The 12,869-nt window shown below is 50.3% G+C and overlaps 1 protein-coding gene across 1 annotated transcript; it reads right to left on the bottom strand.

Moving 5' to 3' along the window:
- Nucleotides 1–369: 369 nt before the first annotated feature.
- Nucleotides 370–2,163, bottom strand: HPDL (4-hydroxyphenylpyruvate dioxygenase like). Its single transcript, XM_036447900.2, has one exon. The coding sequence runs from the start codon at nt 1,871–1,873 to the stop codon at nt 737–739; it is 1,137 nt and encodes a 378-aa protein (XP_036303793.1). The 5' UTR covers nt 1,874–2,163; the 3' UTR covers nt 370–736.
- Nucleotides 2,164–12,869: the final 10,706 nt, after the last annotated feature.

Genomic DNA, 12,869 nt, shown 5'->3' with positions numbered 1-12,869 from the left:
TTTTGGAGACTTTGCATCCTCTGCCTACCCCCCTTGCTCCTCACCTCTGAGGGTCCCAGGAAGTGGTGAAGGCCTGCTTGCTCCTGACTTCCTCTGGCTGAGCTCCCAGCCAGCCCTGGGCAGAGAGGGGAGCATGTTCTCTCCAGAGTAACCTGCCCGCCCTCAGCCCCAGGAGAGGGGGAAGGCAGCTGCAGGAAGTACCGCCAGCACCTGAGACCCCACACCATCCCAGGTGTCTGGTTCTGTAGAGGTGGAACCCTCTAGAGCAGGTGGTTTGGCTCAGCCCTAACCTCGCCCCTCCCTCCCTTTTGTGGCTGCTCCTGAGGGAGAAGGGAAGGAAGCACAGAGGAAGATTTGTTCTTAAATTCCTACCTCAAATAAGAAATCATTTATTTGGGGATAAATCACACAGGTAGTGAATCAATACAGAAAAGCAAGGGGTTAATAATCCTAAAATTGGGAGTGGATGAAGGGAAATGTGGTCAGAGTGCATAAAAGTCTTCAAGAGCATTGGTTTTGTTCTATTTCCTAAAGGAGTTACACTCCTTTATTCTTTATATCTCCTATATATATTAGATATATAGACTGTAAAAAGTGTTTTATACTTAAAAACAAACTGACTTCTTTGGACCCCAGTGAGAGATTCAGCTCCTGGCAGGTGCTGGTGAATGGCGGCCACACCTGGCCGTAGGGACAAAGCCTTATTCCGCCGGGCCCCCGCGGAACCCCCAGGCCTCTAGGACAGGTGGCTGCCAGCTCCGGCTTCCTGGCCCCTGGCAGCCTGCTCCTCCACGGACTGCCACAGGGCCTGGATGTTGCCCTGGCCAAAGCCTGTGGCCCCCTGCCTCTGAATCAGCTCCAGGAAGAAGGTGCCCTCCGCAAAGAGGGACTTGGTGAAGACCTGGAGCAAGAACTTGCCTTGGTCGCCGTCTAGCAGGATCCCCTGCAGGGCCAGCTGGTCGGGCTCATGGCCTGCAGCGAGGATCTGACTTTCCTTGCCTGGCCGCTGGTAGTAGGCCTTCGGAGGGGTCAGGAGCTGGCCCCCAGCCAGTGTCACCCCTTCGGTGGCTTCTATGATGTTTGGTGTGTACAGTCCCACGTGCTGCAGGCCCGGTCCTCCGTGCTGGGCCAGGAACTGCTGCACCTGGTCCAGGCCGCCGGCGGCCCCCGGCAGGGACTCGGCCAGCACGAGGGTGGGGACAGCACTGCCTGGCGGGGTCTGCAGGGCAGTGAGCCTCAGCCCCCCTTGTCCGGAGCCCGCTGTCACCTCGAAGCCCAGCTCCGGGTCCTCACCTGGGCTCAGAGGCAGGTGGTGAAAGCCTAGACAGTCCTGGAACCAGCGCAACAGGCTAGGGGAGCTGCCGCGGGTGCAGGCCAGGGTGAGGTGGTCCACGTGGCTGAACCAGCCGCGGCCTGCGGTGGAGGGCAGAGGTCGGAAACCGGGCAGGAAGGGCCCGCGGTAGTCGGTGCGCTCCAGCAGCGTCAGGCTGAGGTTGCCTGCGGGCGAGCTGACCACGGCGTAGGTGGCGGCGCCCAGCGCATCCTGCACACGGACCGGGGGCACCGGCACGCAGCAGCCCTTCGCCGCCAGCGCCCGGGCGGCCGCCCCCGCGTCCGCCACCTCAAAGCACAGGTTGGCGGCGCTGGGCACGGGGTGGCGCGGGTCCAGGCCGTAGAGCGGCTCCGGGGCGCCCGCGCCCTCGTTCACCAGGAAGACGGCGCGGCCGCTGCGCAGCGCCAGCTGCCGCCAGCCGCCCGCCGCCCGCGCCGCCAGCGGCTGGAAGCCGAAGAGGCGCTGCAGGTCCCGGGCGAGCGGCTGCCCCGCGGGCACGTGGAAGGCGATGTGGCACAGCCGGCGCGCGGGCGCGGCCATGGCGCTGCGGCCGTGACCGCGGACTGTCCTTCCCCTCGGCCGCTCACTGGTCTCCGGGGCGCTCCGTCGCGAGCTCGTCGTCGGAAGCCGCCGGTGGGTCCAGCTTTGCCCGCAGAGCGCGTTCCCAGCACGTTTCGGGGAGAAGTCGCAGACCGACCCCCCTGGGTGCGTGTGGTGCTTCCAACCACCCCAACCTGGAGATCCCCAGGGACCACCGGGTCCGGGGCGAGCGGTGAAAACCACGTGGAGCCGGTGCTGGGCGGGGCGGGGCGAGGGGCGGGGCCGGCGGCTCCGAGGCCGAACTCCCCCGCCCCCGCCCGGGCCGGCGCGGAGGGTGCGGCGGGGACCGGGCTGCGCCTTCACGGGATGCACTGAGCGGCCCTCCCCGACTCCGGATCACAATAGCTGCCTTCACTCGTTGCCGGCGCTGGCTCTCATCCCGCAACCTCGGAGCAAAGGGAATCTGCCCCAGCTGGGAGAGGAGCCCACATTCTCCCCCGCAAGCAAGGGATATTTTATTTTATTTGCAATTTCATGTTTTAGCTTAAAAATTCTGGAGAATTTTGCTTTTAGTCCTAATATCCCTTTGAGACTTTAAAAATATTTTAGGACATTTAACTGAAAGCATTTAACTTTAACTTTAAAACGTCTTAGGTGAGAGCCCTGGCGGGTAGCTCAGTTTGTTAGAGCATCATCCAGATGCACCAAGCTTGCAGGTTCCATACCTGGGTTAGGGCACATACAGGAGTCAAACAATGATTGCATAAATAAGTAGAACAACAAACTCACTTCTCTCTCTCTCTCTCTCTCCCCCTCTTCCTTTCTCTTTCTCTAAAAGCAATCAATAAAAATTTTAAAAAATGTTTTAGGCTATAGGTTTTCATTCCCTGCCCAACATGAACCAGAGAAAGGAATATTCTAGGAAGATATGGCTTCTAGATAGGTCTCCTTTCTCTTGAGCAATCTCTCAGCTCCACGTGTCTCTTTCTTCAGCCCTATTTTTCTCCCAACATCATGTTAACGCCTTGTCCCAAGCAGCAAACTAGTGGTTCAGGACCTGAGAGAAACTGCTGCACTGGTGTCCTTTCTCCCCTGCTGAGCCCTATGGGACTGAACTCCAGCCCTCCGTGTCCTCTATAGCTTCCTGGCTTTGAATGGGGCCAGAGGAGCTTCCAGGGGTGTTTCTGGCCTCGAGCCCCAGAAGTGTGTGATGTAACTGGATTGAGGAAGTTAGGAGTCTTCTGGGACTTCAGTGGGAACTCCTGAAGGGCTTGGGAAGGACAAATGGGCTGAGCAAATCCTCAAAGGAGCGATGGAGCATGAGGGTCGGGAAGCATTTGGGATGGATGTCACGGTTCCAGGCACTGCAAAAGAGGTTCATTGTGATGTGATGACTTACAGTTGAGGTTCATTGCCAAGAGGGAGAAGGATTGATCAGGGGAGGGACTTGAAAAAGAAAAAGACAAACAACAAACAGAAAAACCCAGGTCTGGCTGGGTGCTCAGGTCTGCAGCCAGGAGGGCAGAGCCCAGAAGCTGGTCAGCAGTGGTGAAAAGCAAAAGGCAGTTGGTCTCCTCTGCAGACCAGTGAATCTGAGGACATGGGTTCCAAAAGCCAGGCAGACCTTGGTTTGAAATCTACCTCCAACATTCACTAGCTGGATGACTTGGGCCAAGTTGCTTAACTTCTCTGAGCCTTAATTTTTCTCATCTGTAAAAACGGCAATAATAAAGAGTATGTCATAGGCTTGCTGTAATTAAATGAAGTAGTACATGCGTCAGCCTCGCAAGGGATTCAGGTTTTAGCCTGTGAAACTGGGCCTGACTATGATGGGTTACTAGTAGGGGTGTCGAACTCAATCAGAGAAGGGGCCAAAATCTAAAATCCAGCCTAAATCGCGGGCCGAATGGTTTACTGAACAGTCATAAACTGTCATTGTGATGGAAACGCAGCGGAGTGCAGTGATGACAGCACTGTACGGAACACATTGCAAGGCCTGGCGGGACGGATTTGGCCCTCGGGCCTTGTGTTTGACATATGTGGGTTAGGGCTTGAGGGGCTGTAGCAGGTCGCAGAACAACAGGCACAGTAGGGCTATTCCCCAGGCCTGAGCACTGGGAAGGCACTGGCAGGGCCCTCGCTTTGGTGATGAATTCTGGAGGGAAGGGACCCTGAAAACAGGGCTCTTTAAGGGCTGGGCAGAATAGGCTGTCACAACCAGGGTCTCAAGATTGAAAAATGCGCCGCTGAAACCGGTTTGGCTCAGTGGACAGAGCATCAGCCTGTGGACCGAAGGGTCCTGGGTTTGATTCCAGTCAAGGGCATGTACCTTGGTTGCAGGAGGCAGCTGGTCAATGTTTCTAACTCTCTATCCCTCTCCCTTCCTCTCTGTGAAATCAATAAAATATATATATTAAAAAATCTATAGACGAGTGCTTTCATGGTCAGGATCCTAAGTGAGCCGCTCTAATGCCTCCAGGCCTTAGCTCCATCAAGGGTTCTAGACAGAGGGAGCAGAAACAGGACCCTGACCCATCTTGGCCGGGATACAAGAGCACCGTGGTCCTGCTTAGGCCCCATGCTTGGTCTTGACGCAGGTCTCAGGCTGGCCTCTGCAGGTCCCCTGGGGGGAGAAGTGGCCACAATGTTGGTCTCTGTCTCTCTGGCATCTGGCAGTGACCAATAGAGGACTCAAGGGGACAGGACTTTCCAAAGATGGGTTCCTCAAGCCTGGCCACTTTCTTGCTGGGGCCATGATACAGAGGGTGGGCATGCAGGTCGAGACCAAAACAAACTACAGCACTCCTGGAGGGCGCGAGGTAGAAGGGGCGAGGCAGTGACACTGCGGGCCCTCCTGCCATATCTGCTTCCACAGCGACCGGGTGAGCAGAGGCCGTGGCAGGGGCTGTGAAGGGCTAAGGAGCTGAGCTAGTGGAACCCCATCCTTCCTGCAGGTGCAGGCCCAGGCTAGCTCCTCCGAAATCCTGACCCCCACCTCTTCTCAATCTCTCCTCTCCCAGAAAGCAAGTCACCCTAGGAACTCGTGACCCCCAAGATCCTGTCTTTTCCAAACTCCCTCCCCTTTCCCTTCTCCCAGAGGTGGCCCGGAAGTTCCCTGCCCTGCCAAACCAGGACCCCATCCCTCTTCCAGCCTGCCCTGCGGTTGACATTTTATAAAGGGTGGCTCCCGAGACCTCACGATGAAGGTGACTTTTGTTGTGGTGGTAAAATCGCACAATACTATTTACCACGTTAACCGTCTGTAAGCGTAGAGATCGGTGGTATTGAGTACATTGTTCTGCAACCAGCACCATCACCCATCCACCCAACTCATCCTCCCCAACTGACACTCCCTACGACCCCTCCCCAAAACCCCTGGCAGCCTCTATTGTCCTTTCTGCCTCCAGGTACCTCTGTAAATGTCACAGTAAGAAACATTCAAACCTATGGAGGATTTCTGTGCGTTTATTTGAGCCAAACTGTCGGCAATTGCTGGGAAGCAGAATCTCAATAGATTGGGATAATGCTCCAGAGAATGGAAGTTCGGTTTTTCTTGAACCTATTTTTATAAATTACAATCAAAGGAGGAGATGTAGGTGTGTTACATGAAATCCATTGGTGATAGACTAGGGAGGCAGGAGAAAGCAAAGGAAGGGAGGGGGAGGAACTTCTGGGATTGGATAAAAAGTAATATGACAGACACATACTTCTTTTACTTAGGTGGGTACAGGGTAGTTAACAGTCAACAATTAAGATGATAGCAATGAAGGAATTTGTGGTATCTGTCCTGGCACCCAAGACCTTTGGTTGTGCCCTGAGGGGTCTATAAAAAGGAAAGTTACAAGTTACCCTGACATTTCAATGATATGTTATCATGGATGCAAAAAGACTAAGATAAAGCTGGGACTGGTTGGCTCAGTGGATAGAGCATTGGCCTGCGGACTGAAAGGTCCCAGGTTCGATTCCAGTCAAGGGCATGTACCTTGGTTGTGGCCACATCCCCAGTAGGGGGTGTGCAGGAGGCAGCTGATCGATGGTTCTCTCTCATCGATGTTTCTAACTCTCTATCCCTCTCTCTTCCTCTCTGTGAAAAATCAATAAAATATATTAAAAAAAAAAAAAAAAAAAAAAAAAAAAAAAAAAAAACTAAGGTAAAGATAAAAGTTAAGGTAAAGATTGACCTTGTCAGGGAAGATACCAGCCTAGGAGGTGACTACCCACCATAACTGCTTTTAGTTAAAGTTCCATTTCAGACCGTCCTTTGTGATTTCTTTAGGTGTTAGGCCTTCTGAGTTTGTCAGGTTAGCGTGCGGCCTCTTTCAGGCTTTTTTCACTTAGAATAACTCCTTCCAGTTTCATCCATGTTGTAGCAGATGTCAGATTTCAAGAAGGTGACTTTTGAGTTAGTCCCTGAAGGAAGTGATGGAGCTAGAGGAATACAAAAAGACCCTGAGGTGGGAATGGAGCTGGTGTTAGATAAAAAGGCCAGCGCTGCTGGAAGAAGATTGGGGTAGGAGGTGGGGAGGGGGAGAATAATAGTGATAAAGCAAATTTTGTAGCATGTTAGAGTTTTGGCTTTGTTAAATGAAAGTTAACAAAATAGCCAAAACCGGTTTGGCTCAGTGGTAGAGCATCAGTCTGCGGACTGAGAGGTCCCAGGTTCGATTCCGGTCAAGGGCATGTACATTGGTTGCAGGCACATGGTCGATGTTTCTCTCTCATCAACGTTTCTGGCTCTCTGTCCCTCTCTCCTCCTCTCTGTAAAAAATCAATAAAATATATATTAAAAAAAAAAAAGAAAGTTAACAAAATAAAATTTATCTGTTTTCAAGATTTAATAGTCTTTTATATATATATATACATACATGTATGTATATATATGTATATATATATATTGTACATATACATATACATATATACATACATACATACGCCCTTGACTGGAATTGAACCCAGAACCCTTCAGTTCCCAGGCTGACACTATCCACTGAGCCAAACCAGCCAGGGTGAGCTAATTGTCTTTATTAAGTGATCCATGAACTGATTGGGTAGAGTCTCCTTCTAGCAACTAGAAGGGCCACTCTGAGGATTGTACAAAATGGAAGGTTCTTATAGGAAAAGGAGTAGGGCCAGGGGGCTATGAACAAAAGAAAAGATGATTTTGGGGCCAATATCCTTTCTTTAGGGAAAGGAAAAGGGGAAGGGTTTTTATCATGCAAATTTCCTATTTTCTCTGTGTGTGTGGAGGGTGAGGGGCGGGGGGAGGGATGGAGAAGGCCACTCCCTACCAAATTGCCTTACTGGTGCTTGACCAGAAAATTCCAGACAAACTAGTTCAGTGGTCGGCAAACTCATTAGTCAACAGATCAACAACTGAAATTTCTTTTGAGAGCCAAAAACCGACTTCTGTGCATGGGCCACAAAGTCTCAGTCGCACTGTATGTGTGCGCCCGCACGCAGTGCTTTGTGGAAGAGCCACACTCAAAGGGGCCAAAGAGCCGCAAGTGCCTCGTGAGCCGCAGTTTGCTGACCACTGAACCCAGTTGATTAAGATTATGTTACTGGGAGAAGTTGGAACTGTAATTAGATCAGGTATTAAGTCTAGATTTGGAATCATACACTTTTTAGCAGAAGTGATGCTACCCTGGTCCTGCAGTGTTTGTTTTTTAAAAAAAAAATGTATTTTATTGATTTTTTACAGAGAAGAAGGGAGAGGGATAGAGTTAAAAACATAGATGAGAGAGAAATGTCGATTCAGCTGTCTCTTGCACACCTCCTCCTGGGGATGTGCCCGCAACCCAGGTACATGCCCTTGACTGGAATCGAACCCGGGACCCTTCAGTCCCTTCAGTCCGCAGGCTGTCGCTCTATCCACCGAGCCAAACCAGTTTTGGCCGGTCCTGTGGTTTTTATCTCTAACAACTCTGAGTGAGGTAGGAAGTCATTGGAGAGTTTTGAGCTAATTCTACTGAACACCTCTGGCTGCTGTGTTGATTGATAATAGAAGGACGGGAAGCAAGGGCAGAACAGGGAAGCCAGAGAGGAGGCTGCTGCTTCTAACATTGTCTGGAAGATTCCCTGGGGAAGGGAATTTAATACGTGTTTTTTTAAAGTTGATTTAAGAGGGAAAGGGAGGGAGAGAGAAGCATTGATTGGCTGCCTCCCACAGGCACCCAAACTAACGGACAATTTCACTGGTACATGGGGCAATAACACTCAACTGGGCCACACCGGCCAGGGCTGAGGGGCACTTTTACGCGGAGGATGGGAGTGGAGTCAGGTATTCCCCGTAGAGGGCACAGCTTACCAAAGGCTCATAGAGAGGTGCATTTTCAGTTCCAAAGCCCCAGGGCAGGGCCCTCTGCTGGCCCTCCCTCACTGTAGAAAGAGAATTGGAACCATTTCTTAGTATTTGCAGTACCCCCACCCTTCCATCCCCTCACCTGTGGTTTTATTTTCCACTGTTTCATTTACCTGCTGTTCACTGAGGTTTGAAAATATCAAGCAGAAAATTCTAGAAATAAACAATTCACATGTTTTAAATTGCATGCCATTCTCTGTTGCATGATGAAATCTTAACTGTTCTATTCTTCCCCAACCAGCACACAAATCACCACTGTGTGGAGCGTATCCACGCTGTATGTAGATAAGTTAGTCATTTCGCTGCCTTCTCCACGATCAGATCCACTGTCTGATAACTCCACCTTAAAAGGAGGGCAGGTCACTACTGATTTTCACATTGTCCACGGGCAATGCTCTGCCTCAGAAACGTTTGTGCAGCCAACTCTCTCTTCCTGAAACACGCTTTCTTTGGTTTCATAACACCGTATGTCCTCTTTAGAGCAGCGTTTTTCAACCGCTGTTCCGCGGCACACTAGTGTGCCGCGAGATGTTGCCTGGTGTGCCGTAGGTGCAGACAAGACAAGAATTTTATAATTTTTCACTATTTTGTTTACTTAATATTTCATAATAAAGTAATTATAAAATACTTTCTTTGTGTTTATTTGATTCCTATTCAAGAGAATTACTTTATATATAGTCAATATAGGCACAGAGTTAAATTTTTTAACATTTTCTAATGATGGTGTGCCTCGTGATTTTTTTCATGAAACAAGTGTGCCTTTGCCCAAAAAAGGTTGAAAAACACTGCTTTAGAGGTTGTCTCTCTTTCCCCACCTTTAAATGTTGGTGCTGCTTTGGGCTTTGGCTGCTGTTTACATGCAGATGATCCCATATTTATGTCCCCCTCCCTAATCTTTTCCTTCTTCTTTTTTCTTCTGCTTCCTAATCTTTTTAAAAAAAAATACATTTTATTAATTTTTTACAGAAAGGAAGGGAGAGGGATAGAGAGTTAAAAACATCTATCAGCTGCCTTCTGCACACCTCCTACTGGGGATGTGCCCACAACCAAGGTACATGCCCTTGACCGGAATCGAACCTGGGACCCTTCAGTCCTCAGGCTGACTCTCTATTCACTGAGCCAAACCAGTTAGGGATCCTTCCTAATCTTATGCCATCTTGACTTGCATGCCCCACAGCAACTTCAAATTCAACATGCACATTGTCCTTCTAGTGCTTCTATCTCAACATTTGTCCCACTGTTCTTCAGTGGTCCTAGCTAGCAATCTGCAAGTCCTTTTTCTTTTCTTTTTCATCAAATGTATAGGGGTAACACTGGTTAAATTATATAGGTTTCAGGTGCACAATTCCACGGCACATCTGTTCACCACCCAAGTCAAGTCTCCTTCCATCACCATGTATCCCCCATACTCCCCTTGCAAGTAATTTTTTAACCTCCCTGTCCCTCAACCCCAGTCAATCACCATGCCTCTGCCCATTTCCCTATCTCCCAAACCATCCCATCTTGCTTTACCCCACCCCCTCAAGTCCCCTTACTGTCTCCTCCCCACCTAGGCACTGCAAGACCTTCTAGTTGCCTCCCTGGCTTCAGGCTTTTTCCCCTCCAAATCACCCTTTGGCTAGAGTTAGCTTTGAGAAATGCAACTCTGATTTGTTACTGTCAGGTTTAAAACCCTTCACTAACATTTGGGATAAAGAGGGAAAAAAAACAATCCTGTGGCTGATTAGACCCTGCCAGCATATCTAGTCTTTTGGGTTCTTTTTGGTTACGCTGTCCAACTCCACTATACTGTAGTTTCTTGACAGTTTTATGCTCCCTCCCACTCAGAGCTTTTGTCTTTGCTGTTCCTTCCTGTCCTGACCTGGCTAACATTTTTTTTTTTTTTTACTAAATATGTTTTTATTGATTTCTTACAGAGAGGAAGAGAGAGGTATAGAGAATTAGAAACATCAATTACAGAGTCATCGATCAGCTGCCTCTTGCACACCCCCTACTGGGGATATGCCCGCAAGCAAGGTACATGCCCTTGACCGGAATCGAACCCGGGGACCTTTCAGCCTGCAGGCCGATACTCTATCCACTGAGCCAAACCGGTTTCAACTCGACCTGGCTAACATCTTCTTAATCAGTAGGTCTCAGCAAAACCTTTCAAGATCTCATTTCCCCCCGCCCCCCCTCCCCACCCCATTGTTAGTGCCTAACCGGAGGGTCTGCATAAGTTGGGAGCTCAATACAGTCAACTTAAACCAACTCAGGCCTCCAGGGCCAGGTGGGTAATTACCAGACGGTGCAGTTTCTCACATTACCTCTAGGTGTCAGCCTTGGCCTCAGCTTACGGTAACCAGGCCTTGTCTGAGAAGGGCCTTAGCAGGAGGGGCCCTGGCTGAGTGGGTGCCCAACCAACAAGCTCTGGGAAGCTTTATGGAAACACAGCTTCTCCCCCATCTGCTCCTGCTCAGCTGCCTTGAAAGGGTGACCAGTCATCCCAGTTTTCCCCAAACTGAACTTTCATGCTCCCAGGATGTGGAACTCTCAACCCTAAAACTGGGACAGGCCCAGGCTAATGGGTGAATGGGTACTCCACCAGTGGCAGAATGGCCCAAACCCCCAGGTCTGCACCAGATAAAGTCCAGGCCCAGCAGGGGAGCTTAGTTCCAACCTAGACAAGCCCTTCATAGCAACACCACTGGTGGGCTGGCCTGGCAGCCTGATGATTGTAAGAATGTGGGAAGAGTAAGATATATATGCTTTAAATGACTATTAAAAGACCTACCTATGTCTGACAATAGCTACCATTTATTGAGTGCTACTGGGTATAACACACCTATTTACAACGTCCTCACAGAAACCCTAACAGTACAGATTATTCCCCTTCTAGAGACAAGAAAAAAGACTCAGCCGAAACTGGTTTGGCTCAGTGGATAGAGCGTCAGTCTGTGGACTGAAAGGCCCCAGGTTCGATTCCAGTCAAGGGCATGTACGTTGGTTGTGGGCACATCCCTGGTAGGGTGTGTTCAGGAGGCAGCTGGTTGATGTTTCTCTCTCATCCACATTTCTAGCTCTCTATCCCTCTCCCTTCCTCTCTGTGGAAAATCAATAAAAAAAGAAAAAAAGACTCAGAGAGGTTAAGTGACCAGCGCAAATCACTGGTGAAATTCAAACCCATGTCTGCCCAACTACAGAGCTCCTTTCATTTTACACTGACTGCAGCCTGGCCATCTCCCTCCTGCTCCAGGCTTCATGTGGGAGTCCCCGGGCTGTGAGTAAGAGGCATGAAGCAGGTGTGAGTAGAAGAGACTGAGGAAGAAGGGCTGTGACTAGAGCCTGGGGTGGGGTCCAATAGCATCGCCAGCGTGCCTGCCCACACTTGAGGGCTCTGCCACCTTGAACTGGGACTTCCGTCTGACACCAGGCTGTGCCCGCACGGCGGAGCCAGGGCTGTGCTTCCCAGAGTCCGGGATGACCCCAGCCGGCTCTTATCTGATTGCGAATGGACATCTGGACATGGGAGAGGCCCGGGGGAAGAGCCATCAGGAGCCAGCCATAAACTGGAGGGGCACGTGAGGGCTGGGGGGATGGGTGGAGGCTGTGACAAGGGTCACCCCAAGCACAATGCCTCCCTGAAGTTTGGTCTTAGTGAGTGCTGCAGTTAACGATGCAGCCAGCTGCCTCTCTTTCATGGAGATATTTAAGACTGAGTTTTGTTTTTGCCCATGTGGTGGTTGTTCAGGAACTGAGCTGCTTTTGAATATTAACCAAGCGTTGGTTGTATAGAAGTGTGAGCAGAGGAGAGGCTTTGGTTAGGCAGAACCAGATGTTTGTTTCACAGGAGGTACAATAACGCAGTCTTGGGGTCCTTTACCTTCACAAACAGCTTGCAGACATCCCTCAAGAATGTCAAGGTCTCTGGCAGAAGGTGCTTTGGGCCACGCAGTTTCATTTTATTCCCTAGGTGATATCCAAAGGCTTTAAGGTACAAGATCCGTCCGGGGCCATCATGGCCTCAGACCTGCCCAGCCTCAGAACCTGGTGAGGCTGGTGCCCTGTGGCCAGGTCCGCTCCCGGCTGTATTCTGCCAGCCAAGTAATCAGGGGGCTGGAACCTGAGTGAGTCCTCCCCAGTCTGGGCCATGTTCCTGCTCTCCCCTAGCTGGCCTTCCACCTGAGAACTGGGCTTCGTACGTTCTAGGGCAGGTTGGGGTCTTGGCATGAAGCCAGGAAGGAGAGGAGAGAAACCATTGATTATGCTGCCTTGTAGACAGGACTCTTCTGTCCTTCATTCTGAAAATACTCAGTGTGTTCCAATTAGGAGGAGGAACTTGGGAAGCAGTCACCAACAATGTACTGTCACAACTGATGTGGGACCTCTTGCCAGGAGCTCTCGGAAGACAGTGAGCTGATGCAGTGAAAAGCACATGATTTTAGAGTCTGACAGAATTGAGTTCTGCTACTTTCTTGCTGTGTGACTTTGGGAAAATTACTCAGCCTCTCTGAATCTTCATTTCCTCAACTGATAAATAAGGGTAATACTAACAATGTCCATGTCACAGGTTTGAGGTCTAAATTCGCTGGTCAATGCATACAATGCCCTAAACAAGTGTATAAAAATGATATTTATTGAGTGCTTATTATGGGG

Source organism: Pipistrellus kuhlii, unplaced genomic scaffold, assembly GCF_014108245.1.
Source record: "Pipistrellus kuhlii isolate mPipKuh1 unplaced genomic scaffold, mPipKuh1.p scaffold_m20_p_2, whole genome shotgun sequence".
Classification (NCBI taxonomy): Eukaryota; Metazoa; Chordata; class Mammalia; order Chiroptera; family Vespertilionidae; genus Pipistrellus; species Pipistrellus kuhlii.
The sequence above is the reverse complement of the archived record's forward strand: the minus strand, read 5'-3'. Positions and strand labels throughout refer to the sequence as shown.